The sequence below is a fragment of the Macaca thibetana genome, chromosome 2 (assembly GCF_024542745.1).
Source record: "Macaca thibetana thibetana isolate TM-01 chromosome 2, ASM2454274v1, whole genome shotgun sequence".
NCBI lineage: Eukaryota > Metazoa > Chordata > Mammalia > Primates > Cercopithecidae > Macaca > Macaca thibetana.
The window spans coordinates 83063645-83090875 of NC_065579.1; the positions used below are offsets into that span (position 1 = coordinate 83063645).

The 27231-nt window shown below is 41.7% G+C and overlaps 1 protein-coding gene across 2 annotated transcripts; it reads left to right on the forward strand.

The window, feature by feature from the left end:
• The first annotated feature begins 10818 nt into the window (after positions 1–10818).
• ZNF639 (zinc finger protein 639) lies at positions 10819–22805 on the forward strand. 2 transcript variants are annotated; one of them, XM_050778316.1, is made up of 6 exons: positions 10819–11150; positions 15239–15310; positions 15961–16029; positions 17307–17417; positions 20749–20883; positions 21029–22805. In XM_050778316.1, exons 3-6 carry the CDS (start codon positions 15972–15974, stop codon positions 22180–22182), a joined length of 1458 nt encoding a protein of 485 aa, XP_050634273.1. In that variant the 5' UTR covers positions 10819–11150; positions 15239–15310; positions 15961–15971; the 3' UTR covers positions 22183–22805. The 2 variants fall into 2 exon arrangements, with proteins under 2 accessions (XP_050634273.1, XP_050634272.1); XM_050778315.1 differs by lacking the exon at positions 10819–11150 and adding an exon at positions 11967–13264.
• Positions 22806–27231: the final 4426 nt, after the last annotated feature.

The following is a 27231-nucleotide window of genomic DNA, read 5'->3' on the forward strand; positions in this document are numbered from 1 at the left end:
AGGCGGAGTTTGCAGTGAGCTGAGATCGCGCCACTGCACTCCAGCCTGGGCGACAGCGAGACTCGATCTCAAGAAAAAAAAAAAGAAATACTAAAAGTGATAGGCTAGGAAAATATGATCGAATTACCTGTGTTGTACTTAATAATGTTTTGTTTCTCCTTGAAAAATATGAATTTCCTTATTATAATGGAGCCAAATAAATTCATAAAAACAGATCCTCTTTGTCCGTATAAAGCTAGTTATTCTGTTTTAAATGTTTGTCTGCTTTTTGCAAACTGGCAGAGAAAGACTCAGATGCAAGATTCTTTACAACGGAGATCTTTGGAGTTCTCTCCATAACAAAACTTTTGACATTTAAAAGAAAATATATAAATTCATCTTTCACAAATCAATGGCATGAAAAACTGGGAAGGGTTATTCCCGCTTAAATGAAACGAAAGAGATATGACAACTAGGTTTGATGTATGGACCTCGTTTGGATCTTGGTTTTGAACAACCAACTGGAAAAAGACATTTGCAAGACAAAGAAATATCAGTACTAGAGGATATTAAGTAATTAGTGTTATTTTTGTTAGGTGTGAAATTGACTTGTGTTCATGTAAGAAGATGTAATGTTTTATAGAGAAGTACATAGAAGTAAAATGACCTGATGTTTCCTTCAAATGCCACAGAAGCTGGGTGCAGTGGCTCATGCCTATAATCCCAGCAGTTTAGGAGACCCAGGGGGGAGGATCATTTGAGACCTTCTGATCAACATAGCAAGATTCTGCCTTTACAAAAAAAATTTTTTTAATTAGCTAGGTGTGGTGGTGTGCGCCTGTATTCCTAACTGCTCAGGATACTGAGGCAGGAGGAGCGATTGAGCCCAGGAATTCAGAGTTAACAGTGAGCCATGATCACACCACTGCACTCCAGCCTGGATGACAAACTGAGACTCTATCTCCAAATAAATAAATAGCCACAGGAAAGAGATAAAAGAAAGAAGAGAGAAGGAAGGATGGATGGAAGAAGAGAGGACAGAAAAAACAGAGAGATACGGCTGTGCACAGTGGCTCACACCTGTAATCCCAGCACTTTGGGAAGCTCAGGCAGGTGGATCTCCTGAGGTCAGGAGTTCGAGACCAGCCTGGCCAGTGTGGCAAAACCCCGTCTCTACTAAAAATACAAAAAGTAGCCAGGCGTGGTGGCGGGCGCCTGTAATCCCAGCTACTTGGGAGGCTGAGGCAGGAGAATCACTTGAACCCGGGAGGCGGAGCTTGCAATAAGCCAAGATGGCACCATTGCACTCCAGCCTGGGCGATAAGAGTGAAACTCAGTGTCAGAAAAACAAACAAACAAACAAACAAAAAACAGAGAGATAAACCAGTAGAAGTATAGTAAATGTTTGATAATTATTGAAAACTGGGTGCTGAACACAGGAGGGTTCATTTATTATTCTTCCTATTCTTCTGTGTGTTTGAAAAAGCTTACAAAAGCCATAAAAATACCCAAAAGACATGCAGATTAAAAATGGAAAACATTCATTTAGTGAGATTATGGTCCAAACCACCCTTTGGATATACTAAACCTCATCATTTTTATGAACAAATCAATTATACATAACCCATTTTAAAATTCTTAAATAAAGAGATTTTACATCTGTGAAGAGCAGAAAAACTAAGGCCAGTATTCACTATGATGATGGTCTTCTTTAAAGCTTTTTTTTTTTCTTTTTCTTTTCCTTTTCTTTTCTTTTTTCTTCTTTACTGAAACAGAGTCTCACTCTGTTGTCCAGGTTGGAGTGCAGTGGTGTGATCTCTGCTCACTGCATCCTCTGCCTCCTGGGTTCCAGCTATTCTCATGCCTCAGCCTCCAGAGTAGCTGGGACTACAGGTGCCCACTACGCCTGGCTAATTTTTGCATTTTTAGTAGAGATGGAGTTATACCATGTCGACTAGCCTGGTTTTGAACTCCTGGCCTCAAGCGATCCACCCGCCCCAGCTTCCCAAAGTTCTGAGATTATAGGCGTGAGCCACCGTGCATGACCCTCATTTTTCTTTTCTTAATGGCTTTAAAATACCTGAAAACTTTGTAGCTTTAACGGTGACTAAGTAAAGCTCGCTTTAATGCTAGCTTTGTCCTTAAGATTCCACATCAATTTTCCGATTCAAAAATAAAGATTTTAAACTTCAAAACATAATTTTGGAAGGAATTAAAAATGAGAAAAAATGCCTACTAAGTAAACCTTTTGGTTTTAGCAAACTTTAGCATACAAACTAAACATTGTATGAAGATTTACACTGTGCTAAGAATTTCATGCATTCCTTCCTTTTGTCCTTCATTCATACAATACATACTTATTAGGGAATTACTGTGGGACAGCACCGTGCTAGTTTTTGATTAGACACACAAATTTTCTACCTTCACAGAGCGTAGTGTCTACCAGAAAAGACACCACAGAGTCTTGTTCACCTACCCTGACCCACCTCACCCACATTTCGACATTTCGCCCCAGCAAGATTGTTTTCGTGTGTGTGTGTGTGTGTGTGTGTGTGATTAGTAATTATTACAAATAAGTATGCCTTTGAGGTTGTTTTAAACTCTCATTAGCAATAATGGGAAAAGCAATGTGGCTAAGTTGGGCTACTCAAAGTTTGGACTAGATAAACTCTGGATATGCCTGATCATCAAAAGCAGCTCCCATGGTTACCATTTAGTATGTGGCACCCCTTGGTGTAAGACTTGAGAACTGCAACATGAAAATTACAGTTCTAACAGATTTACAAAGATTTTCAATGTGCCCTTACAAGACTGTCAGAAAAGTGGCCGGGCGCGGTGGCTCAAGCCTGTAATCCCAGCACTTTGGGAGGCCGAGACGGGCGGATCACGAGGTCAGGAGATCGAGACCATCCTGGCTAACACGGTGAAACCCCTTCTCTACTAAAAAAATACAAAAAAACTAGCCGGGCGAGGTGGCGGGCGCCTGTAGTCCCAGCTACTGAGGAGGCTGAGGCAGGAGAATGGCGTAAACCCGGGAGGCGGAGCTTGCAGTGAGCTGAGATCTGGCCACTGCACTCCAGCCTGGGCGACAGAGCGAGACTCAGTCTCAAAAAAAAAAAAAAAAAAAAAAAAAAAGACTGTCAGAAAAGAAAGTAAAACAGCCCGCTCCACAGTGGCTTAGGAGGCAGTCATAAAAGAAAGTGAAAACAGCCACAGTGGCCACCACAGTTATCTTGAAAATAATAGGCTTTAATAAATGCTGCTTAAATGAATCCAAATGAAATCCATTTTAATAGGTTCTGTTCTTTAGACTCAGGCTGTGGCTGAAGAAATGTATAAATTTAGCCCTTGTAACTATCAGGATAGGCTAGTGATTCTGAAATAACAATCCCCAAAGCTTAACAGTTTAACACAATAACGACTTGTTTTTTGGTTTTTGTGTGGGTTTTCTTTTTTTTCCAAGTCTCGCTCTGTCACCCAGGCTGGAGTGCAGTGGTGTGATCTCGGCCCACCGCAGCCTGTGCCTCCCCAGTTCAAGTGATTCTCCTGCCTCAGCCTCCTGAGTACCTGGGATTACAGGTGTGCGCCACAATGCCCAGCTACTATTTTGTATTTTTATAGTAGGGACGGGTTTTCACCATGTTAACCAGAATGCTCTCAAACTCTTAGCCTCACCCACCTCGGCCTCCCAAAGTGCTGAGATTTTAGGCGTGAGCCACCATGCCTGGCCTAAATCTGTTTCTTTATATAGTGTCTGCTGTGGGTCCTGATGACTCCATTCAGTGGAAGGGAGGGCTAGAGAATTGAGCACTGGACGTGAAATGCCTCTATCTCGAAGTGACACACAACACTTCTACTGATATGTCAATGGCCAAAGCAAGTTATATGATTATACCTAATTTCAAGCAGGACAGGAAGTATAATCTCCTGCATGCCTGAAAGTAGAGAGTATCAAAAATTGGATAGTGTTTTTAATTTTTATATATTTTTAGAGATGGAGGCCTTACTCTATCATCCACGCTAGAGTGCAGTGGACCCTCCTGCGTGGCTCAAGGGATTTTTCCACCTCAGCCTCCTGAGGAGCTGGGACTGCAGGTGTGCACCACCATGCCTGGCTAATTTTTTACTACTTTTTTTTGAAACAGGGTCCCACTATGTTGCCCAGGCTGGTCTTAAGCTCTTGGACTCAGCCTCCCAACATGCCAAAATTATAGGCATAAGTCTCCATACCCCACCTGGATATTGGTGAACAGTAGTAATGCCTACCACAGACCTAAACAGTCAATAAGTTTTCCTCTTAGGGATAACAAATATATCTATTTACTGGGGAAATACTTCCTTTTCATCATCTACTCGTGTCAATTTCCCTTGAAGGGGTTCAGCCTTCGAATCTTTGCAGGTATGTGTGTCTGAATTCAAATCTATCAAATGGATACACCATGACCTTTACTCCCAGGTAATGTAAATAAAGTAATGTAAATCATGTAAAGTCAGTGCTCTAGAAAATGAACAGTGCCTCAGATACACTGTAGAAGGAATCATTGTTAATATCCTAATATGCAAGACTAATCAGGTGTTATTCATTCATTCACCAAGCTAACAGAAAAAATAAAGACTGATACTGAAAAGTGAGCACTGAATGAAGAGGTTTGACAGCTAAGCAGAGATCCTGGGTCAGCATAGAGTCTAGCTGGCTCTCTGGGATGAGGTTCAAGAAAGGAAAAATAGGCCAGGTGCGGTGGCTCACGCCTGTAATTCCAGCATTTGGGGAGGTTGAGGCAGGTGGATCACCTGAGGTCAGGAGTTTGAGACCAGACTGGCCAACATGGCGAAACCCCATCTCTAACAAAAATACCAAAAATTAGCTGGGCATAGTGGCAGGTGCCTGTAATCCCAGCTACTCAGGAGGCTGAGATAGGAGAAAGCTTGAACCTGGGAGGCGGAGGTTGAGGTGAGCCAAGATCGTGCCATTCCACTCTAGCCTGGGCAACAAGAACAAAACTCCATCTCAAAAAAAAAAAAAAAAAGAAAGAAAGAAAGAAAGGAGAAATAGGCTAGATCTTTTACAACCAAAACACTGCCCCTGTCCCATTTTAGGAAAGCAAACTGTCTGAGTGTGTTGATTGGAATGGCTAGACTTGGGCTTTGTTGGACTGCTTTTTTGGTGTTTTCTTCAGACAGGGTCTCACTCTGTTACCCAGGCTAGAGTACAGTGGTACAATCACAGCTCACTGGAGTCTTGACCTCCCGAGTTCAAGAGATCCTCTTACTTCAACCTCCCAAGTAGGGACGGCAGGCACGTGGCTAATTTTTTTTTTGTAGAGACAGGGTTTTGCCACATTGCCCATGCTCATCTCAAATTCCTGCACTCAAGCCATCTGCCTGCCTTGGCCTCCCAAAGGGCTGAGATTACAGGTGTGAGCCACCGTAACTGGCCTGTAGTGCTTTCAAAAAAGAAATGTATAAATTTAGTCCTTGTACCTGTGTAAGGGTGGCTTGGAATTTTGGAGCTCAGATGGCTCTGTTGAGAACGTGAGATCGCTGACCTGAGACTCTTGCTTGCAGCCACCTCACGCCTGAGTCAGAAGTATGTTCTTTAGGTGTGCACTAGTGTTAGCTGACTAGGTAACCGTGACAGAGTTTATCAATTCAGTTGACAAACAGAATACCAAGCTAGGCCCTGTGTCATGTGCTCCCATAAACATTCTTTACCTGCACTATATAAGTTTACCAATTACATTCCAGTGTTGTATAATTGCCCATATTCCCTACTTAACTGTAAGGACCAGGAGACCAGTGACCATGTCTATCTTGCTCACGCTGTATTGCCAGTATCTGGTACAGTGCTGAACACAAAGTAGATATGCAATGAATATTCTACTGAAAGAAATGAATGAGACTGTATGCAATATACTGTGCCAAGCAGGGAAATGGAGCAGATTGGAAGATAATAAAACTGGAACTTACAGTCTGTGGAGAGACAACATGATAAACAGATGGAGCCAAAATTTTCAAGGGCAGACGCTTATGCAAACTGGGGAGATCAACTGAAGAAAAATAATACAAAATTTTAATACAGGCTGGGTGTGGTGGCTCATGCCTGTAATCCTAGCACTTTGTTGAGGCTGAAGTAGGTGGATCACTTGAGGTCAGGAGTTTGAGACCAGACTGGCCAACATGGTGAAACCCTGCCTCTACTAAAAATACAAAAATTAGCCAGGCATGGTGGCGCATACCTGTACTCCCAGCTGCTTGGGAAGCTAAGTCACGAGAATCGCTTGAACCTGGAAGGAGGAGGTTGCAGAGAGCCGAGATCATGCCACTGTACTTCAGCCTGGGCGACAGAGTGAGATTCTGTCTCAAAATAAATAATACAAAATTAAGAACCTGATCTTGGAAGAGGTTCATGCAACTGAAGGGACTTGAAATTTAAGCTTCAATTACTTCACAGTAAATCCATCTCTGGGGATAAGGGGACAAATGTAATAACTACTGTGGAATCTCTAAAGATTGATCAGAGATTTCAGCAAGGGAAAATCAAGGTTTCATAGAAGAGATCAACTGTGAGCTTCATCTTACAGACAGAAAGGAAACAAATTGCAGGTAGAATAAACATGCTAGATCACACAAGTGAGAAAAAGGCAGAGCATATCTGTGGAATAGTGAGAAATACCATATGGTTAGTGTGGGGTTGGGTGAGGAAAGCCTTAGGATAGTGGTTCTCCAGATGTGATCACAGGCCAGCAGCATGGACATCAAAAGGAAATTTGTTCGAACTGCACCTACTCAGGCCCTAGTCCACACTTACCCAGTTTGAAACTCTGGGATAAAGCACAGATGTCTGAACTTCAGTGAGATCTTCTGGTGATTCTGATGCAGAAAATGTTTGAAAACTAATGCCTTATGAGATTACTTGAGCATCAGATGAAGCTATTTTCTTTCTTACAAATTTCTTTTCAGGCTGTTATACAAGATGGAGAGAAAGAAGACAAAAGGATCATGACAGACAGAGAAAGAGTTCTCTTCATCCCATATCCCAAAATAAATTACGGACAAACTAAAAAGTTAAAGCAAAAAATGCAACCAGATCTTGCATAGAAGAAAAGATTATTTCAGCAAAAGACCAAAAACAGAACTTGCAAAGGAAAAGATTAATAGACTTACTTTCGCTACAATTTAAAATGTTTGTACCACTAACAAAAGTAAAAAGCAAACAACAAACTACAAAGAAATATGCAGACCAGGTGCAGTGGCTAATGCCTGTAATCCCAGCACTTTGGGAGGCTGAGGCAGGAGGGTCAGTTGAGCCCAGGAGTTCGGGACCAACCCTGGCAACATAAAGAGACATGGTCTCTACAAAAAATAATAATTTAAAACATTACCCACATGTGGTTCTGTGGGGCCTGCAATTCCAGCTACTTGGGAGGCTGAGGTGGTAAAAATGCTTGAGCTTGGGAGGTCGAGGCTGCAGTGAGCCAACAGCACCACTGCATTCCAGCCTGGACTGCAGGGCAGGACCCTATCTCTAAAAAAAAAAAAAAAAAAAAAAAAAAAAAAAAAAAAAGAGAGAGAGAAAGAGAGAAAAAGAAACATGCAACAGATATGACAAGTAAAAGGCTAAAATTTTTAGTTAAAAAAAGATGAATAGCCTATTTTAAAAAAGGGCAAAGGACATAAACTGAGAATTCATGAAATAAGTACAAATGGTCGGCTGGGGCCGTGGCTCACGCCTGTAATCCCAGCACTTTGGGAGGCTAAGGTGGGCAGATCACCTGAGGTCAGGAGTTTGAGACCAGCCTGGCCAACATGGTGAAACCCTGTCTCTGCTAAAAATACAAAAATTAGCTCTGTGTGGTGCCAGGCGCCTGTAATCCCAGCTACTCAGAGGCTGAGGCAGGAGAATCGCTTGAACCCGGGAGGTGGAGGTTGCAGTGAGGTGAGATCATGCCATTGCACTCCAGCCTAATGAGACCCAGTCTGGTGGGCCGGGGGCAGGGGTAGGGGTAGTTAATAAGCACATCAGAAAATATTCCATTTCATACAAAAATATGTATTACACGTATTAAAATGGAATACTATATTTTACTTAACAAATTGGTAAAGCATTTTAAATAATGGAAACAACTTAAATGTCCACTGTTTAACTTATAGTGATTTTAAGGTGCTATTAACACTTTAATAACATAAAGAGGCCAGGCACGGTGGCTCACGCCAGTAACCCCAGCAGTTTGGGAGGCCAAGGCGGGCAGATCATCTGAGGTTAGGAGTTCGAGACCAACCTGACCAACATGGTGAAACCCCATCTCTACAAAAAATACAAAAACTAGTGGGACATGGTGGTACAGGCCTGTAATCCCAGCTACTTGGAAGGCTGAGGCAGGAGAATCTCTTGAACCCGAGAGGAGGAGGTTGCAGTAAGCTGACATCAGGCCGTTGCACTCCAGCCTGGGTGAAAGAGCAAGATTTCCATCTCAAAAAACAAACTAACAAAAAACCATAAAGAATGCTCATGCTATACTAATTGGAAAAAAGAACCTGTTAGAAAAAAACACAACCAATATTCTAATTTTGAAAACAAATTTATATGTCTGAATAGGTATAAAAATAACGGAAAGATATAAAGCAAAATGTTACCATTGATGAGCTCAGGGTTGTGAGATTATGGTAAATTTACTTTTGCTCTTTGTACTTTTCTGTTGTCTCCATTTTGTACTAAACATGTAACTCTTTTCTAATCAGGAAGAAATTAAGTGGCCGGGCGTGGTGACTCGCGCCTGTAATCCCAGCGCTTTGGGAGGCCAAGGCAGGCGGATTACTTGAAACCAGAAGCTAAAGACCAGCTTGGCCAATATGGGGGAAATCTTATCGCCACTAAAAATACAAAAATTAGCCGGGCGTGGTGGCGCGCGCCTGTAATCCCAGCTAATCTGAAGACTGGGGCACGAGAATCGCTTGAACTTGGGAGGTGGAGGTTGCAGTGAGCCGATATCTCATCGCTGTACTGTAGCCTGGGCGACAGAGTGAGACCCTGTCAAAAAAAGAAAAGAAAAGAAAAAAGAAAAAGAAAGAAAAAAGAAAGAGAGAGAAAGACAGAGTAAAAGAAAAGAAAGAAAGAAAGAAAAGAAAAGAGAAGAGAAGAGAAGTGAAGAGAAGAGGGAGGGAGGGAAGGAAGGAGGGAAGGACGGACGGAAGTAAGGAGAAATTAGGCTATTCTACAAATGTGTGAAAAAGTTGGAAGAATGATGTTTTATTAGCCCTGAATCAAATTTATAATAGTATTGAACAAACTCTACAGTTTAGTACTCTTGAGACTTCAGGGTTTTATCCCAGCTATCACCTTCCCTTGGAGCTGGAGGAAAAGAGGGACCCAAAAATGAAACTGAAAAACACTCCAGCTAATCAAGAACTTGAATTGCTTGCAATTTGTGACTATGTTAAACAACATCGAAACAACATCATGTTCCTCTAAGTGCAAACAATACACGGGATGCTGGGGAGAGTGTGCGTTTACTTTCACAACAAAATGTTTTGGAGTAAAACTTCATTTTGAAATATAAAGATCTTTTGGACACAAGGCAATGTGTGAGCAAAACGGTAAGATGGTGGCATGACACCCCCTTGTGGTTTGCGCTGATTCCCGGTTCTGTGCTAGATACTAACTATTCTAGGATTTAAAAATGTCTCTACATTTCTTTGAACTGTAATTCGGACCATACTAGCATTCGTGAACATTAGCTTATTTGAGCTGAGTACGCACATAAAAATTAGGAGGTCATAAAAACTGAGCCTCACAAACAAGCAAGCAGTGTCTCTTTCAAATATAGCTTTATCTCCTGGGAGATGGTGAAGAGATCAAAGTCTGTGGTTACTTTCCAGCGATTACTTTCCAGTTGATTAGCATGTGGTTATCAGAAAACGCAGTGGACATGAATAAAGAGACATCATTGCAGTCCTCACTATCCGCGTGACCTTGGGTACCTGATAATCCACGTGGCTCTCACTCATCCTCTTAACCGTTTGAACCTCAGGGGCTTAGGCTACCAAAACGAATTAAGACCCAGTCTTTAGCTTCTCACACATTTACTTTTCTATTTTGTAAAATGTGACTAAAAACCTCAACTCATTATCAAAAGGATTGAATTAAACATATCACCACACTTGCACAGAGATCATTTATGGAACCATGTTCACAAATTTATTTATGCTCGCGTAATTTAATCATTTCCACAGCTGCTCAAAGCAAGTCAAAGTCAGAAAGGACTTAAATCGTCGAGTCCAGTCCCCCTTAACTCCTCATTCATTCCACTATTTCTCGAGCCAAGGAATCGGGTGAAACCCAACACCGACTCGCAGTCTTCAGGTTTCACCCTCTTGCCCTGAGGGCAGCATTCCAGCCCTGGGTGGTTCTCTGGTGTGGCCTCAGTAAACCTTGACGCGGTCCTCGGCCTTTTTGTCCCCAACAGGCTGCTGGCACACTTTGGGATGTGAAATGCCATCTGCTTTGCCTAACCTGGGCAAGACCATTCGCGTCCTTTCCCCTGAGGAGCAGCGCGGGGAAAGTTGCCGCTGCGCGCCACGTTTCTCCCACTTCCCCAGGGCTCGAGGGGGCGCTGGAGGCGGGCGGGGGTAAATTCGCTGGCCGCCTGGCGTGGAGCAATCCTAGAGAGTGGGCTCACCCTCCGGGCTCGGGAGGGGCTCTTCCCCGCCCAGAAGGAGACTGCGGCGGCGCAAGGCCTCCGGCAGGGGGCGCGGGCCGCTGGGCGTTCCCCGGGGCTGCGGGTCGGTGGTCCCTCCCAGGCCGCGTGTGCGGTGCGTTGGCGCAGCCCGCTCCCTGCCCCCACCTCACCTCGTCACCTCCCCGCCCTCTCGGCGGGCCCCTGAGGTGCGCGGCGCAGGCGCGGACCGAGGCGGCCAAGGCAGTGCGGTCGCCGAGCCTACGCCAGGGACCCGGCGCGCAGGGCGTGGAGCGCGCGGGGAGGGAGAGGGGTGGGCCCAACACAGCGTCCAGGAGCGCTAGGGCCGGGGGAGCGCTAGGGCCGGAGCAGCGCTGCCCGCCACCGTGCGTCCGCGGGAAGGACCGCGCGGCCCCTCCGCCCGCGCTCCGGCACCTCGGCAGCCACCGCTTCTGAGCTGCGCGTGGGCCGGCCGGGCGGGCCCGGGGGAACTGACTGGTGAGTATGAGGGAGGAGCGGGTGGGCCGGGCGCTGGACTGCTCCAGGGGACGCGGGCGTGCGGGCGCATCTTCCAACGGGAGAGGGCGGGAGAGACTGGAGCTCCCTTTACACGGAAACTCTGCCTTCGTTATATGGCGGGATGGCGTTCCCCTCCCCCATCCCGGTGGCAGTTCCACCCCCTGCGCAGGACGGCTTGGCCGGGCTCGCCTCGGCCCCCTACTGCCGTTGTCTTTACGGAACCTTTGGGGTCGGGGCTTGGGAGTCTCGGCGCCGACTTCTGGGCCCGGGCGAGGCTGGTGCGTGGCGCCGGGGTGGAGGCAGCTAAGTCCCGGGGACTCCTGCCGTGCGCTTCCGACTGGCATTTGTCTGGCTGCGTCCGGGCTCGGTACGCCCCTCGGTCCTCGCTGGCGCTGCGGCCCTGCCCGGCGGCTTCGTGACCTCCGGCGGCGAATCCCCGGGCTCGCGCAAAGAGTTGTAGCCGCGGAGAGCAGGCGTCGATGCTGGCGCCCAAAGCCTCCAGCCCAGAGTCGCTCCACTCATTACAGTGCTTAGAAACCCTTTTTTGGTTTTGTTTTTAAGCACTGCCTAGGGAAACGAGTAATTTGAAGCAGTTTATACTTTTTTTTTTTTTTTTTTTTTTTTGCAAAGAGAAAGATTTATGCCGGACTGAAAAATAGCGAATCAAGTATTGAGTGACCGTGTGGTATTGCAGTAAAGACTGCCTCCACGTTGGACGTGTAGTGGATTCTAGTTCAGGCTTTCCTGCAACATGTTTTGTTTCCATTCTTTACAATTTAAAGCGTATACTTATTTTAATGAGAACGAAAAAGAAAGCTTAACTCTTTTTAAACTCGTTAAAAATGGAGTTATTTACTGTAAAGACATCTTATACCAATTAGGAAGAAAGACTACACATTGCATGAAAAGCCTTTTAAAATGTTTATCTGTTTGATAATTGCTGACTACCTGTTGTATGTATTGTATTTTGTGCATAGACATTCTTGTTGGTTGAAAAAAATGACAGGTGGAAAGATGTTGGTTTCTAGGTGATATAAAGTTTTTAAAACATTTTTCTGATTTTCCTGCAGTGACATGTGTTACATATGTCGTTTGTATTTCGGGGGTAGGGGGGAACTGTGTGATAAGTTGCTTGTGATTCAGAATCTTCCTGCTAAGAAGACTAGTGGGCAAATGTTTCTGATGTCCTTGAGTAAAAAGCTTAAGTTTTTTCAAGGCTGTTATGCACACAAAAGGCACATAAAAATGTTTGCTAAAATGAAGGATGGTTAGCATTTTTGATCTTGAATAGGCATCTCACCATCGTGCTGAAAGGAAGTCCGATGGACATTTGGATATTGTTCCGCCCTAAGTAGGAGTCAAACCGTTCCTGATCCGTGTGCCTACTCCTCTCAACTAACAGCCTGAATCCAGGCCAGCTTGCAACGTTAATTTTAATACCACGCTTGGTTTTCTTTTCTTACTTTTATTCTTCAAGTTCTAAAGAACTTGAGATACATTCTGAAATAACAAGAGACTACTTAACATGTTCGTCTGACGGTTTTCAGTGTTCTCCCTGATACTTTTAGAGTATTTAGAACGTGAAGTGTGAAGCTTTGGGCTATATGAATCCTGGAAGTGTACAAAAGAGGTACTAATAAGTCTTGAAATTTTAGTTTATTATATAAAGATAGTAATAGCTCTTTTTTAAAATTTTGAGTGCAGTGAATTGAGATGGTTACTCAAGGAACAATTGTTTACATTGTTAGGTGAGGCATTTTTGGGTTTTTTTTGGTTTTGTTTTTTTTGTTGTTGTTGTTGTTGTTTTTTGAGATGGAATTTCGCTCTTGTTGCCCAGGCTGTAGGACAATGATGTGATCTAGGCTCACCACCACCTCCGCCTTCCGGGTTCAAGCGATGCTCATGCCTCGGTCTCCCAAGTAGCTGGGATTACACGCATGCGCCACCATGCCCGGCTAATTTTGTATTTTCAGTCGAGAGGGGGTTTCTCCATGTTGGTCATGCTAGTCTTGAACTCCCGACCTCAGGTGATCTGCCCACTTCGGCCTCCCAAAGTGCTAGGATTACAGGTGTGAGCCACCGTGCCCGGCGAGGTGAGGCATTTTAAATATTGGTATCATTTCTGTACATTTCATGGTTATCGGTTTCTCTAGGGTATTCCCTTTCCCTTCTCCCACCTGGTAGCTAAGAACTGGAAGCAAGATGTACATGCATTTCATCTCTGGTTCTCCCACTTATTAGTTGACTTAACTTTCACTAAGGCTGTTTCCATATCAGTCAAAATGTAAATGGGTTTGTTAGTAACTCCTCCATGTACCTCACAGGACCATTTTGAAGATGAAGTAGAATAAGGGTTAGGAAAATGTTTAATAAACTGAAAAAGCACTATTCCTTGCTGTATTGTTATCAGTTTAGTGCTGCTATACCCAGAACTTAGCGAAGCAGCAAAAATAGTATGTGCACCTCAACTAGAGCACTTGTCTTGTGTATCACCTTGATGTTAAGAGCATTATAGGCGGCGCGGTGGCTCATTCCTGTAATCCCAGCACTTTGGGAGGCCGAGGTGGGCAGATCACTTGAGGTCAGGAGTTCAAGACCAGCCTGGCTAACATGGTGAACCCCCGTCTCCACTAAAAATACAAAAATTAGCTGGGTGTGCTGGCGGGCGCCTGTAATCCCAGCCACTCAGGAGGCTGAAGCAGGAGAATCACTTGAGCTGGGGAGGCAGAGGTTGCAGTGAGCCAAGATCGCATCACTGTACTCCAGCCTGGGTGACAGAGAAAGACTCTGTTTCAAATAAATAAATAGATTGATAAATAAAATTGAGTAAACCTTTATTCAAATCCCAACCCCAGCATTTACTGAGTGTCTAGCTTTGACTTTGCTGTGCCTCAGTTTCCTCATCAATAGCAGGAAGTAAATGATTTTGAGAGGGTGATGTGAAATGTGCATCTCATATGATTACATAGGATTAAATGAGATAAAGTATGTTCACAGCCTGGTACATAATTGGTGGTCAGTAAATTATTATCACTTTTACTTTCTTTTTTTTTGTTTTGTTTTGGTTTTTTGTTTCTGAGAGGGAGTCTTGCTCTGTTACCCAGGCTGGAGTACAGTGGCGTGATGTCAGCTCACTGCAGCCCTCCACCTCCCGGGTTCAAGCGATTCTCCTGCCTTAGCCTCTTGAGTAACTAGGATTGCAGGTGTGCACCATCACACCCAGCTGATTTTTGTATTTTTAGCAGAGACAGGATTTCACCATGTTGGCCAGGCTGGTCTCGATCTCTTGACCTGGGGTGATCCACCCACCTCGGCCTCCCAAAGTGCTGGAATTATATGCGTGAGCCACCGTGCCCAGCCACTTTTATTTCTTAAATAAATAATCTATAAGGACTGTAACAGTTTAAAGTTTATAATTTGGGCCAGGCAAGGTGACTCACACCTGTAATCCCAGCACTTTGGGAGGCCGAAGTGGGCGGATCACCTGAGGTCAGGAGTTTGAGACCAGCCTGGCCAACATGGTGAAACCCCATCTCTGCTAAAAATACGAAAATTAGCCCCGTGTGGTGCCACGCGCCTGTAATCCCAGCTACTTGGGAGACTGAGGCAGGAGAATCGCTTGAACCCAGGAGGCTGAGGTTGCAGTGAGCTGAGCTCGAACCATTGCACTCCAGCCTGGGTGACAAGAGCAAAACTCCATCTCAAAAACAAAAAAAAAGTTTATAATTTGATTTGCTTTCATTATGCTTGCTTTCCTTATGGATGAATAAATTCAGATTCATATTTTTATTTTGGTATCAAAAGATTTAACTATAGGTCAGTTGTGAGACTGTCTCAAAAAAAAACTGTAGAATGTGAATCATTTCAAAGAAATGTGGAAATTTACATATAATCACATTTATCAATATATAGTTTTTAGTATGTAGTACATTATTTTCAAAATAGTGTATCTTAATTAGTTCTGTATAACTTTCCAGTTGATTAAAGATCTGGTACCATTGTATTATGCAGTACCAGAAATGACCTATATTTTTTGCTTACTAACTTCTTTCATGTTTTACTTACAGGCATTTTTTTACCATCTACAGAAACTTATTATAATTCATTTTTCCTCACTCCAGTAGTAAGAATTACACCAAGTAAGTGGACTGTATTGAAACTAATTAATTTTATAAGTTAATGAGAATTTAATTGGACAATGGTTGCTGCACCTGTTGTGTTCTCAGTGGAACGTTGAATGTGACCTCATAAATAGGAAAATGATTTTTTTCTTAAAAATTATTTATATTCTGATCTATGTGATGAAGTACTTTTTTCTGGAAGCCAGGAGGCCGGTACATATTTGTGATGATATTTTTTTTTTTAAAGGAAATGTCTCCACCTTTAGCTTGAAAACTACGTGAAAATATTTCCAATGGTAGGAATTGTGCCTATAAAACTCCTAATGTGGTGCCATAGGCACAATGTTTCTTTTTTTATATATACACAAAATGACTTAAGCATTTGATTTATTGTAATTATCCAGTTCTCACAATTTATATCAACATTTGAAAAAGAATTTTTTAACCTCTGTAAGAAAGAAAACAGAAATCAGTTTCTGCCTTGAAACCTGATTGGAAAACAATCTGAAATACAAACAGAGGCATTGTTTAACATTTTTGTTATACCATAGATTTTCAAGTGGCTCACATATTTGTTATTGCCAGTAAATTCTTCAGTTAGAATTTTTATAATGGCATTAACAGTTGTTATTTGTAACATATTTGTTAATTTTTTTTTCATTTTTTAGATTGAAAAGATATGAATGAGTATCCTAAAAAAAGAAAAAGGAAGACTCTACACCCTTCTCGTTATTCAGGTCAGCATGTAATTAATTTATTTTGAAGTTGGGTATGGATTAATTCCCACAAAATTATATTCTCATCCATTTTCTCCTGAGTGATCAGATAAGACTTAAGTATCTGGGTCAATTTTTAGGTAAAAGAACGGTTTAAATACATTCTCTGAATATATATTCCTTATTGTCTGCCATGTGCTAGGCACACATAAGAACTTTACAGACATTATTTTATTCCTCACAACTCTATGGGTTATAAATACTTAAAATTAGATAGCCAAGGTTATTTACTTATATAGCATAATTGGGATTTGCATGTCTGATTCCTAAGCTGTGCTTAAGACACAGTAATGACAACCTTAGTAGAAAATATTTTACATTATTGGGGAAAAAAGACTTTATCCTCTCTATTACTTTTGGAAATGTAAACTTTCATTCATTCTGAATGTGTAATTTTATTTATTTATTTTTTTTAGACATTGTCTCACTCTATAGCCCAGGCTGGAGTGCAGTGGCATGATGTCAGCTCACTGCAACCTCTGCCTCCTGGGTTCAAGTGATTCTCCTGCCTCAGCCTCCCAAGTAGCTGGGATTACAGGCGTGTACCACCGCACCCAGCTAATTTTTTGTATTTTTAAAGTAGAGATGGGGTTTCACCATGCTGGCCAGGCTGGATGACTGTGTAATTTTAGATCCTTTGATTGAGGTTGGCTCTGCTGTGTTGGCAGTATAAGAAAAGGGGTCTTTGTGGCCATCTCTCATACACCTCGTATACATTTACTTGGGACCATCTCAGTCTTACCTATTAGTCTACCCAGCCTACACATTCTTCATTTCTGAAGAAATTAATCCTAGTATACTGCTTACTGGCCCTTCTTATACAAGACTTGAAGTGACTATATTCAGAAGCCCTAAGTGGTCCTCAGCATTTCCCCTATGTAATAACCTTTCTCTGCATGACATGGCACACCTTCCTGGTGTTTATTTCACTGTTTTGTGCAGTTAATACAGTGTTTATCATATATTTTTATTTTGTGTGATTCTGAGTATAAAACAAATGTATCCTTGTGTATTTCAAAGTTGTTACGTTTTAAAGTATGTAATTTGTGGTTCTTTCAAAGTCCAATGTCAGTATCAGATCTGAAATATAAAAGCTTTAAAAGTTGAAAATATATAGTATTTTCATTACAGATACTGTAACATTAAGAACATCTGTGTATGTTAGATAACGGGAAGTTTCTCATTAAATGTGTATGTTTACTGTGCTTGAAATATTTTTCATTTTGTTTTATGTTCAGATTCCTCTGGAATAAGCAGAATTGCAGATGGATTCAATGGAATTTTCTCTGATCATTGTTACAGTGTCTGTTCTATGAGACAGCCAGATTTAAAATATTTTGACAACAAAGGTATATCTAATATTTTTGAAAATATGTTTCTTTAAACTGCTTTTACATTTTTTATTCCTTACTTGAAAATGTGGCTAAAATGTGGATTGATGATTTCAAAACAGACAAGTCTTTGAAATTTGTTACAATATAAGAAAGCAAAGTTGTATTTTTTTAAGAAAGCAAGTAATTTTAATTCTTCCTTTTTTTTTTTTTTTTTGAGATGGAGTCTCACTTTGTCACCCAGGCTGGAGTGCAGCAGCGTGATCTCGGCTCACTGCAACCTCTGCCTCCCGGGTTCAAGCGATTCTCCTGCCTCAGTCTCCTGAGTAGCTGGGGTTACAGGAGCGCGCCACCACACTCAGCTCATTTTTGTATTTTTAGTAGAAACAGGGTTTCACCATGTTGGTCAGGCTGGTCTCAAATTCCTGACCTCATGAACTGCCAGCCTTAGACTCCCAAAGTGCTGGGATTACAGGCGTGAGCCACTGTGCCCGGCTATAATTTTAACTTTTCACATTATTTCTGATATATAAATAAAAAAGTGTACTCTCGTAAGTCCATTTTTTTGAAGGGAGTAGGGTTGCGGGGAGACAGTCTTCATTCTGTCACCCATGCAGACAAGTCTCACTCCATGGATTATAGCTCACTGCATTCTTGACCTCTTGAACTAAAGCATTCCTCCCACTCAGCCTTTTGAGTAGCTGGGACTACAGGCATGCACAACGATGCCTGGCTAATTTTTAAAATTTTTTTGTAAAGACAGGGTCTTGCTGTGTTGCCCAGGCTGGTCTTGAACTCCTGGCGTCAAGCAGTCCTCCCATGTTGGCCTCACAGAGTGCTGAGCCATGGCTCTCAGTCCTAAATCCACTTTAGTTGGTTAGGAATTGGTGGCAAAGCAGGTGTGACTCAGAGTTGGGAGTATTTATCTTGAAAGGTTAAGAATACTGTTAGACACAGTTCTACTCAGCTATACCACATAGTGTGGAAGAAAAGAACAGAGGTTGATTTGGTATTTTTCAATCTTGGATCTTCTATTGGCTCCTCTGTTCTAGAGCATTGGTGAACGATAACAATTTACAACTTGCACTTAAACTTCTTCTGCAACCAGATTGTCCCAGTTCCCTTGAGCTCCCGTTACAGGAACAGAAATACAAATTACAAAAATCATGTAGAGTTGGAGACATCAGTATGAATTCATGTTTAGCTTACTATAGATTCAGATGGCTACATACAGAATGCTTGTAGATATGTGTGTGTCTATATATATATGGTACTGTACACACACACACTTTTTGCTCTGTTAGCTGAGAGGGCCTAAAAGAAATGACACCCAGAAGCAGTGAGCATGAGCACATTGAGTGCCCAGGTCTTGGTTTCTAATGCCATTCTTTAGTGAAAAGAACTAGGCCTCCTTGGAAAAATGGCTGATTCTAGGTCTGGGGCAGGAAATATACAAGATGAACCTGGAGCATTTTGTAGTGCCGGAAAATAGGAAAAGTACTTAAAAAAACCCAAACACACGCACTTGACAGGGGCATGCTAAAGGAGCACAAGTCAACTTAAAGAGCTCCCAGTAGCCAAAACTGAAACCTATTTGAGGACAAAAAATTATAACCCAGAGTATCAAATATCCATGAATTCATGCTGTTATAAATTATTAAATAGAGGAGAAGAGGCAAATCTGTGCAGAAAAATTCCAAATTATTAGACTTAACCAAAAGGCCAAGAAACAATAAAACTCCAGATTATTTATGTAGCTACTCGTCCCTTTAGGAGATGGAATGTAAGTCTGTACTCCTTAACATGGACTGCACATAGTGACTTCTTACAAAGGGTAAGGTATGGAAAATAAAAGCACAACTTTAGGCCAGGCACGGTGGTTTACGCCTGTAATCCCAGCACTTTGGGAGGCGGAGGTGGGCGGATCACCTGAGGTCAGGAGTTCGAGACCAGCCTTAACATGGAGAAACCCCGTCTCTACTAAAAATACAAAATTAGCCAGGCGTGGTGGTGCATGCATGTAATCCCAGCTGCTCGGGAGGCTGAGGCAGGAGAATTGCTTGAACCTGGGAGGCGGAGGTTGCGGTGACCTGAGATCACGCCATTGCACTCCAGCCTGGGCAACAAGAGCAAAACTCTATCTCAAAAAAAAAAAAAAAAAAAAAAAAAAAAAAGGACAACTTTACGTGTTGAAACCTGATAAATACTTAAGGCAGGTGATCAAGATCAACATCAACAACCATAAATCATATTGATAGTATGTACCCTTAATAAGAAGTGATGAAAATGGCAATTTACCTCTGGTCTATCTCCCAGTAACCCGTAATTCCAGCCTAATCATTTAAAAAAAAGAAAGCAACAAATTCCATTAGCAAGGCATCCTACAGAATACCTGAGTAGTACTCCTCAAGGAGTGAGAAACTGCCATAGCCAACAATAGTCTAGAGAGACATGGCACCTTAATGGAATGTGGTATCCTGGAACAGAAAAGGGATATTAGGTTAAAAACTAAGGACATCTAGATGGCTTTATTAATAAGATACCAGTATTGGTCATTAATTTTAACAAATGTGCCATACTAATGTTAGATGTCAGTAGTGGAGAAACTGGGATACATGGGACCTCTCCATACTATCCTCTCAGATTTTTCTGTAATTCTAAAACTATTGTAAAAAATAAAGTCTATTTTAAGAAAACATGATGGGCTGGGTGTGGTGGCTCATGCCTATAATCCCAGGTCTTTGGGAGGCCAAGGTGGGAGGATCACTTGAGGCCAGGAGTTCAAGACCAGGCTGGACAACATAGCAAGACCCCATCTCAAAAAACAAGAATTACCCAGGCTTGGTGGTGCATGCCCATAGTCCTAGCTACTCAGGAGGCTGAGGCTGAAGGGTCACTTGAGCCCAGGAGTTTGAGGCTTCAGTGAGTGAGGCACAATCATGCCACTGTACTCCAGCCTTGGTAGACAGAGCAAAACTTGCTCCCTCGCAAAATATTGAAGCCCAATTTTCTCTATTAACCTGTATTTCAGTTTCCCCGTGCTACCTTTGAAACACTGGCGCTGACCTGCGGGTATAAAGACTTACTGAAACTCAGTAATTTAAACTTAAAATCCTAAGAAACTTCAAAAAGTGTAACCTAGTTCAAATGGGGCATCATTTCTAAAGCATTTGCTTGTTTGAGCAGATTTTCTGTGTCTGAGGTATATAGATAATTTTCTTTTTGCGACTAAATCCAAGTCTTAGTTCCTGTTGGAATTCAAAATTGTATTTAAAAATTGATGCTTCGTTCTATAATTAATGCTTTGATTATATAAATAATAAGTATTCTTCCAAATTCCTTTTTACAGATGATGATTCTGATACCGAGACATCAAATGACTTGCCAAAATTTGCAGATGGAATCAAGGCCAGAAACAGAAATCAGAACTACCTGGTTCCCAGTCCTGTACTTAGAATTCTAGACCACACTGCCTTTTCTACAGGTTGGGGGAACTAATTAATAGCATTGATACATTTTGTATTGGTGAATTTTAAAAAAAGTGCATGCAATAAATTTCTTTTTGCCCAGTTGTATTTCACAGATCTTATTTAGTTATAGTCATATAATAAGTTTGTTTTATTCTTCAGAAAAATCTGCTGATATTGAAATTTGTGATGAAGAGTGTGACTCACCTGAATCAGTCAACCAGCAAACCCAAGAGGAGAGTCCTATAGAAGTTCACACTGCTGAAGATGTTCCAATTGCTGTAGAAGTGCATGCGATTTCTGAGGATTATGATATAGAGACAGAAAACAATTCCTCTGAGAGTCTCCAAGACCAAACTGATGAAGAACCACCAGCTAAACTTTGTAAAATTCTTGACAAGAGCCAAGCTTTGAATGTGACTGCCCAGCAGAAATGGCCTTTACTGAGAGCTAATAGCAGTGGCCTCTATAAATGTGAACTTTGTGAGTTTAACAGCAAATATTTTTCTGACTTAAAGCAGCATATGATCCTGAAGCATAAACGTACTGATTCAAATGTGTGTCGAGTGTGCAAGGAAAGTTTCTCTACCAATATGCTTCTGATAGAACATGCCAAACTACATGAAGAGGATCCCTACATTTGTAAATACTGTGATTATAAGACAGTAATTTTTGAGAACCTCAGCCAGCACATTGCAGACACCCATTTTAGTGATCACCTCTATTGGTGTGAACAGTGTGATGTACAGTTCTCCTCAAGCAGTGAACTCTACCTACATTTCCAGGAGCATAGCTGTGATGAACAGTACTTGTGTCAGTTCTGTGAACATGAAACTAATGATCCAGAAGACTTGCATAGCCATGTGGTAAATGAGCATGCATGTAAATTAATAGAGTTAAGTGATAAGTATAACAATGGAGAACATGGACAGTATAGCCTCTTAAGCAAAATTACCTTTGACAAATGTAAAAATTTCTTTGTATGTCAAGTATGTGGTTTTCGGAGTAGACTTCATACGAATGTTAACAGGCATGTTGCTATTGAACATACTAAAATTTTTCCTCATGTTTGTGATGACTGTGGGAAAGGCTTTTCAAGTATGCTAGAATATTGCAAGCATTTAAATTCACATTTATCTGAAGGGATTTATTTATGTCAATATTGTGAATATTCAACAGGACAAATTGAAGATCTTAAAATTCATCTAGATTTCAAGCACTCAGCTGACTTACCTCATAAATGTAGTGACTGCTTGATGAGGTTTGGAAACGAAAGGGAATTAATAAGTCACCTTCCAGTCCATGAGACAACTTGATTATTCTCTTTAACTTACAGAAAGTTTAAAATAATAAATTCAGCCTTTTTTTGGGGATGATTAAATGGATGATTGTAAATACAACTTATGAAATTTGCCTTTAACAGGTAACTTTTGTAAATTATAAAATTTTATTGGCATTCCTCCATTTTCAGTATATAAATATATCTTTAATGTGGTATTTTCAATTGCGTGATAGTTTGTAGTTTTAACCACTCCTGGTGACTGTCATCCTGTTTCTTGCATGTGCTCGATTTCATGAATTGAAAAGAAACAAATGTATTGAAATGAGCTGCAGTTTTTCTTCCTTAACCGTGGGTGCTAGTAACTTTTTCTTTTTAAAACTCAAGACAATATTAGTTTTTTTGTGTATGAAGTCATTAAATTATTACACGACTAGAACTAAAATGCAATATACAATTAAGTCCACGGATACTCTCATTAATAAGAAATAACACTAGGAAGCCACTGTTATTACAGGAAGAAAAGATTTGGTTTTCATGGCAGTCTGTTTTTTAAAAAAAATTTTTTTGAGCCCCCGTCTATTGTTGAATATTTTAAGATGGGATGAGGGAGGAACTAATAAGGGCTTACACAATAATAAATAACTATCATAACTCATTCATAACTTGATGTTTCATTTTCTGTTGAGGAACCATAAATTCATGCACAGACTTAATATTTTTTTCCTTAGAGGCGGTCTCGTTCTGTTGTCTAGGATGGAGTGCAGTGGTTGATCACAGCTCCCAGGCAGTAGTCTCCCAGGCTCAAGCAATCCTCCCACTTCAGCCTCCTGCATAGCTAGGACTACAGGCATGTGGCACCATGCCCGCTGTTTTTAAATTTCTTATAGATATGAGATCTCACTATGTTGCCCAGGCCAGTCTCAAGCTCCTGGACTCAAGCAGTCCTCCCACCTTGGCCTTCCAAATCACTGGGATTATAGGAATGAGCCATTATGCTGACTCTTGCCCAAATCTCTGACGTCAAATTGTTTATTGACAGAAAACCCACTGAAGTATTTAATGTAAAGTTAGGAAGATCTGGGAGATATGGGTTGCTGGCATGAAAATGTATAGCTTAACAATATTTGTTTGTCAATAAAATGGTAAATTAGTATCGATATTAGTTCCCATGGCTGCCATAACAAATTACTACGAACTGAGTTGCCTAGCAGAAATTTTTGGTCTCTCAGTTGTGGAGGCCAGACTTTCAAAATGGAGTTACTGGCAGAGTTGGTTCCTTCTGAGGGTTGTAGGGGAAGGATCTGTTTCAGGTCTGTCCTTGGCTTGTAGATGGATAGCCTCATGTTAACATGGTGTTCTCCCTGTGTGCGAGTCTGTCCCCAAATTTCCCCCCCTTTTTTTTTTCTTTTTTAATTTTTTGAGATGGAATTTCACTCTTGTCACCCAGGCTGGAGTACAGTGGCGCAATCCCAGCTCATTGCAACCTCCGCCTCCCGGGTTCAAGTGATTCTTCTGCCTCAGCTTCCCGAGTAACTGGGATTACAGGCGCCAGCTGGGCTAATTTTGTATTTTTAGTAGAGACGGGGTTTCACCGCATTGGTCAGGCTGGTTTCAAATTCCTGACTTCAGGTGATCCATCCCCCTCAGCCTTCCAGAGTGCTAGGATTACAGGCATGAGCCACCGTGCTGGGCCAAATTTCCTCTTTTTATAAGGACTCCAGTCATATTGGATTAGGGCCCCTCCCAACATCTTTTTAACTTGAAGAACTGATCTTCAAATAACGTCATATTCTAAGGTGCTGAGGTTTAAGACTTCAACATATGAATTTGGGAGGGAACATAATTCAGTAGCAGAGTCTGAAACAGCAGTACAAAGAAGACAGAATTATGTGTATCATTGCTCTCAAATTTAACAAGCACTGCTAACAATACTATTTTTTAGGTTTATTGATACAAGTGGAAGATCAATTTGTGACCAATGGTTTTCCTACTTCAAGAATTTAGTCTGTTTTGACAATGGTGGCTGCAAGTATTCTTAGAAGGTATTATTTTTATCCCGACTATTTTGTTGTATGTGCATACCTGTTCCTAGCAACTCACATTCCATCTAATTATAACATTCCTGTTAGGGCTGATACAAATGTTTCTCATAAGACTTAAAAGTGTAACAGTTTAAATTGTAAGATAACCTTAGAAAGCATCTGGTCTAAAGCCTCTAGTTTTCTAAGTTTCTTGCAGAAATAGAAATGTAGGTCACTATGAGGCCAATTACATATAACCAGTTATGGCATATGGGAGTGGGATCCAGGTTATCTGGTTTACAGTCTAGTGATGGTTCCATTACACTATGCTACATAAACCTAACCTTTGTCCCTGGGATGTTTTTTGTGACTACCTAACAATTAACCTAGTTCTTGATAATTTTGTTTTTATGCTTTTTATACATCTAGCTCCAGGAATTAGATTTTCAGAAAAACACCTTAAGTAATGTCTTGGTTTGTTTGTTTTTTTTAAATCTATTTGCTGCTTTACATTTTGATCAAGTGTTAGTAATTGAAAAGAATGTGGGCCGGGCATGGTGGCTCATGCCTGTAATCCCAGCACTTTAGATCACGAGGTCAGGAGATCCAGACCGCCCTGGCTAATACAGTGAAACCCCATCTCTACTAAAAATACAAAAAAATTAGCCGGGCGTGGTGGCGGGTACCTGTAGTCCCAGCTGCTTGGGAGGCTGAGGCAGGAGAATGGCGTGAACTTGGGAGGCAGAGCTTGCAGTGAACCAAGATCGCGCCACTGTACTCCAGCCTGGGTGACTCCATCTCAAAAAGAAAAGAGAAGAGAAGAAAAGATTGCAATGCAGCTACTCAAAGAGACATAAATCCAAGTTTCAGAACCATAAAATTTTGTACTTTATTTATTTATTTTTTTTGAGACAGAGTCTTGCTCTGTCGCCCAGGCTGGAGTGCAGTGGCGTGATCTTGGCTCACGGCAACCTCCACCTCCCAGGTTCAAGCAGTTCTCCTGCCTTAGCCTCCCAAGTAGCTAGGATTACAGGCGTGTGCCACCACGCCCAGCTAATTTTTGTGTTTTTAGTAGACATGGGATTTCACCATGTTGACCAGGCTGGTCTTGAACTCCTGACCTCTTGTGATCTGCCCACCTGGATCTCCTAAAATGCTAGGATTAGAGGCGTGAGCCACCGTGTCCAGCATAATTTTGTACTTTTTGATGAATCTGCAGTTTAAGGACCTATCCCAATGACAGTTTGTCCCACAAAACCTTTTTGCCTTGGCCGTTTTTAAATCAATGATTGACCATAAATTGCTTGAAGTAGTTGGTCTTTATTTATTTATTATTATTATTTTTTGAGATGGAGCCTCCCTCTGTCACCCAGGCTAGAATGCAGTGACGTGGTCTCGGCTCACTGCAACCTCCACCTCCCGGGTTTAAGCAATTCTGCCGCAGCCTCCCGAGTAGCTGGGATTACAGGCATCTACCACTACACCCAGCTAATTTTTGTATTTTTAGTAGAGATGGGGTTTCACCATCTTGGCCAGGCTGGTCTTGAACTCCTGACCTTGTGATCCACCCACCTCGGCCTCCCAAAGTGCTGGGATTACAGGTGTGAACCACCGTGCCCAGCCAGTCTTTTAATGAACTTCAGAAAAACAAACCTACCTAAAAAAATTAACACTCCTACTTTTGTTGTTGTAGTTTTTAACTTCAGAGACAGACATTTTCACTGTATTCTTGTGACTTGCACCACAATTCAAGTCTGAGATTACATGACTGATGATGTTTATTAACACTTCAGTAGAAGGTTCTGGGCAGCAGTGAACAGTAGTGACAGGTCATTATTGTTTTTCTTGCTGTTTTAAATCTTCATCTTACAATGAGTTATTTTGAAATTCCAAAACATTTCCCTGTATTCCAGAAATTGAAAATGGTTGTTCACTAAAAAGCCTCTTCCTGCTTGTAAATTTGCCAGTTTTACCGTTTTAAATCACCTTTCTTACATTTCTCTGAATTGCATATTGTTTGTCAATTTCATAGTTTCTCTAATCCATTGTTTGCTGAATTGTTGCAGGCTATTTTTTTTTTTAAATAGACTAGCACTAATCCAAATTCTTAAATCTGATTTACAAAGCATTGAATTACTTAATCCTGGCACTTTTTCACTTTTCTTGTATGTCTTACTACCTTTTACAAGAGACTTAGTATATTTTCCAAGCTGCTGTGTTAATTTTTTAATGGAATTTTAATGCCTAAAAAGACCATGTGTTGGCTGGGTGCGATGGCTCATGCCTGTAATCTCAGCACCTTGGGAGGTCGAGGTGGACGGATCACCTGAGGTCAGTAGTTCGAGACCAGCCTGGCCAACATGGTGAAACCCGTACTCTACTAAAAAAACAACGACAACAAAATTTAACTTTGTTTCCAGATGAGGAAACAGATTCTTAAAAGGACAAACATCTCTCCAAGGTCATGGGGTGAGCAAGAACTTGGAAACTCTGATTCCCAGTTTCTGACTCCCTGTTCAATTTCTATCAAATGGCCGAAAGGACTACAGGATAGACTTATACAGATCTAGTGGGTTGTTCACCAGGTGTGGTGGTTAGCACCTGTAATGCCAGCTACTTGGGAGGCTGAGACAGGAGAATTGCTTGAACCCGGGAGGCAGAGTTTGCAGTGAGCCAAGATCGTGCCATTGCATGGGTGACAAGAGTGAAACTCTGTCTCAAAAGAAAAAAACAAAAACATATGTTATATAAATTTGAAAGAGCTAAAAAAAATCAAATGGCCACCATCTTCTTGGGAAGTAGATTGGCTTACCAAAATATCAATATTCATTAAGAATTTAAGTGAGGTTGGATGCACACGATGGCTCACGCCTGTAATCTCAGCACTTTAGGAGTCCAAGGTGGGTGGATCACGAGGTCAGGAGTTCAAGACCAGCCTGGCCAAGATGGTGAACCCCTGTCTCTACTAAAACTACAAAAATTAGCTGGGCGTGGTGGTGGGCACCTGTAATCCCAGCTACTCGGGAGGCTGAGGCAGAGAATTGCTTGAACCCCGAGGCAGA

Excerpts from the sequence above, each read along its gene's own strand:
- ZNF639 (XM_050778316.1), top strand. The coding sequence starts at position 15,972 with ATGAATGAGTATCCTAAAAAAAGAAAAAGGAAGACTCTACACCCTTCT. Across the intron at positions 16,030-17,306 it reads ACACCCTTCTCGTTATTCAG|ATTCCTCTGGAATAAGCAGA; the intron begins GTCAGCATGTAA and ends TTTTATGTTCAG. Across the intron at positions 20,884-21,028 it reads CCACACTGCCTTTTCTACAG|AAAAATCTGCTGATATTGAA; the intron begins GTTGGGGGAACT and ends TTTATTCTTCAG.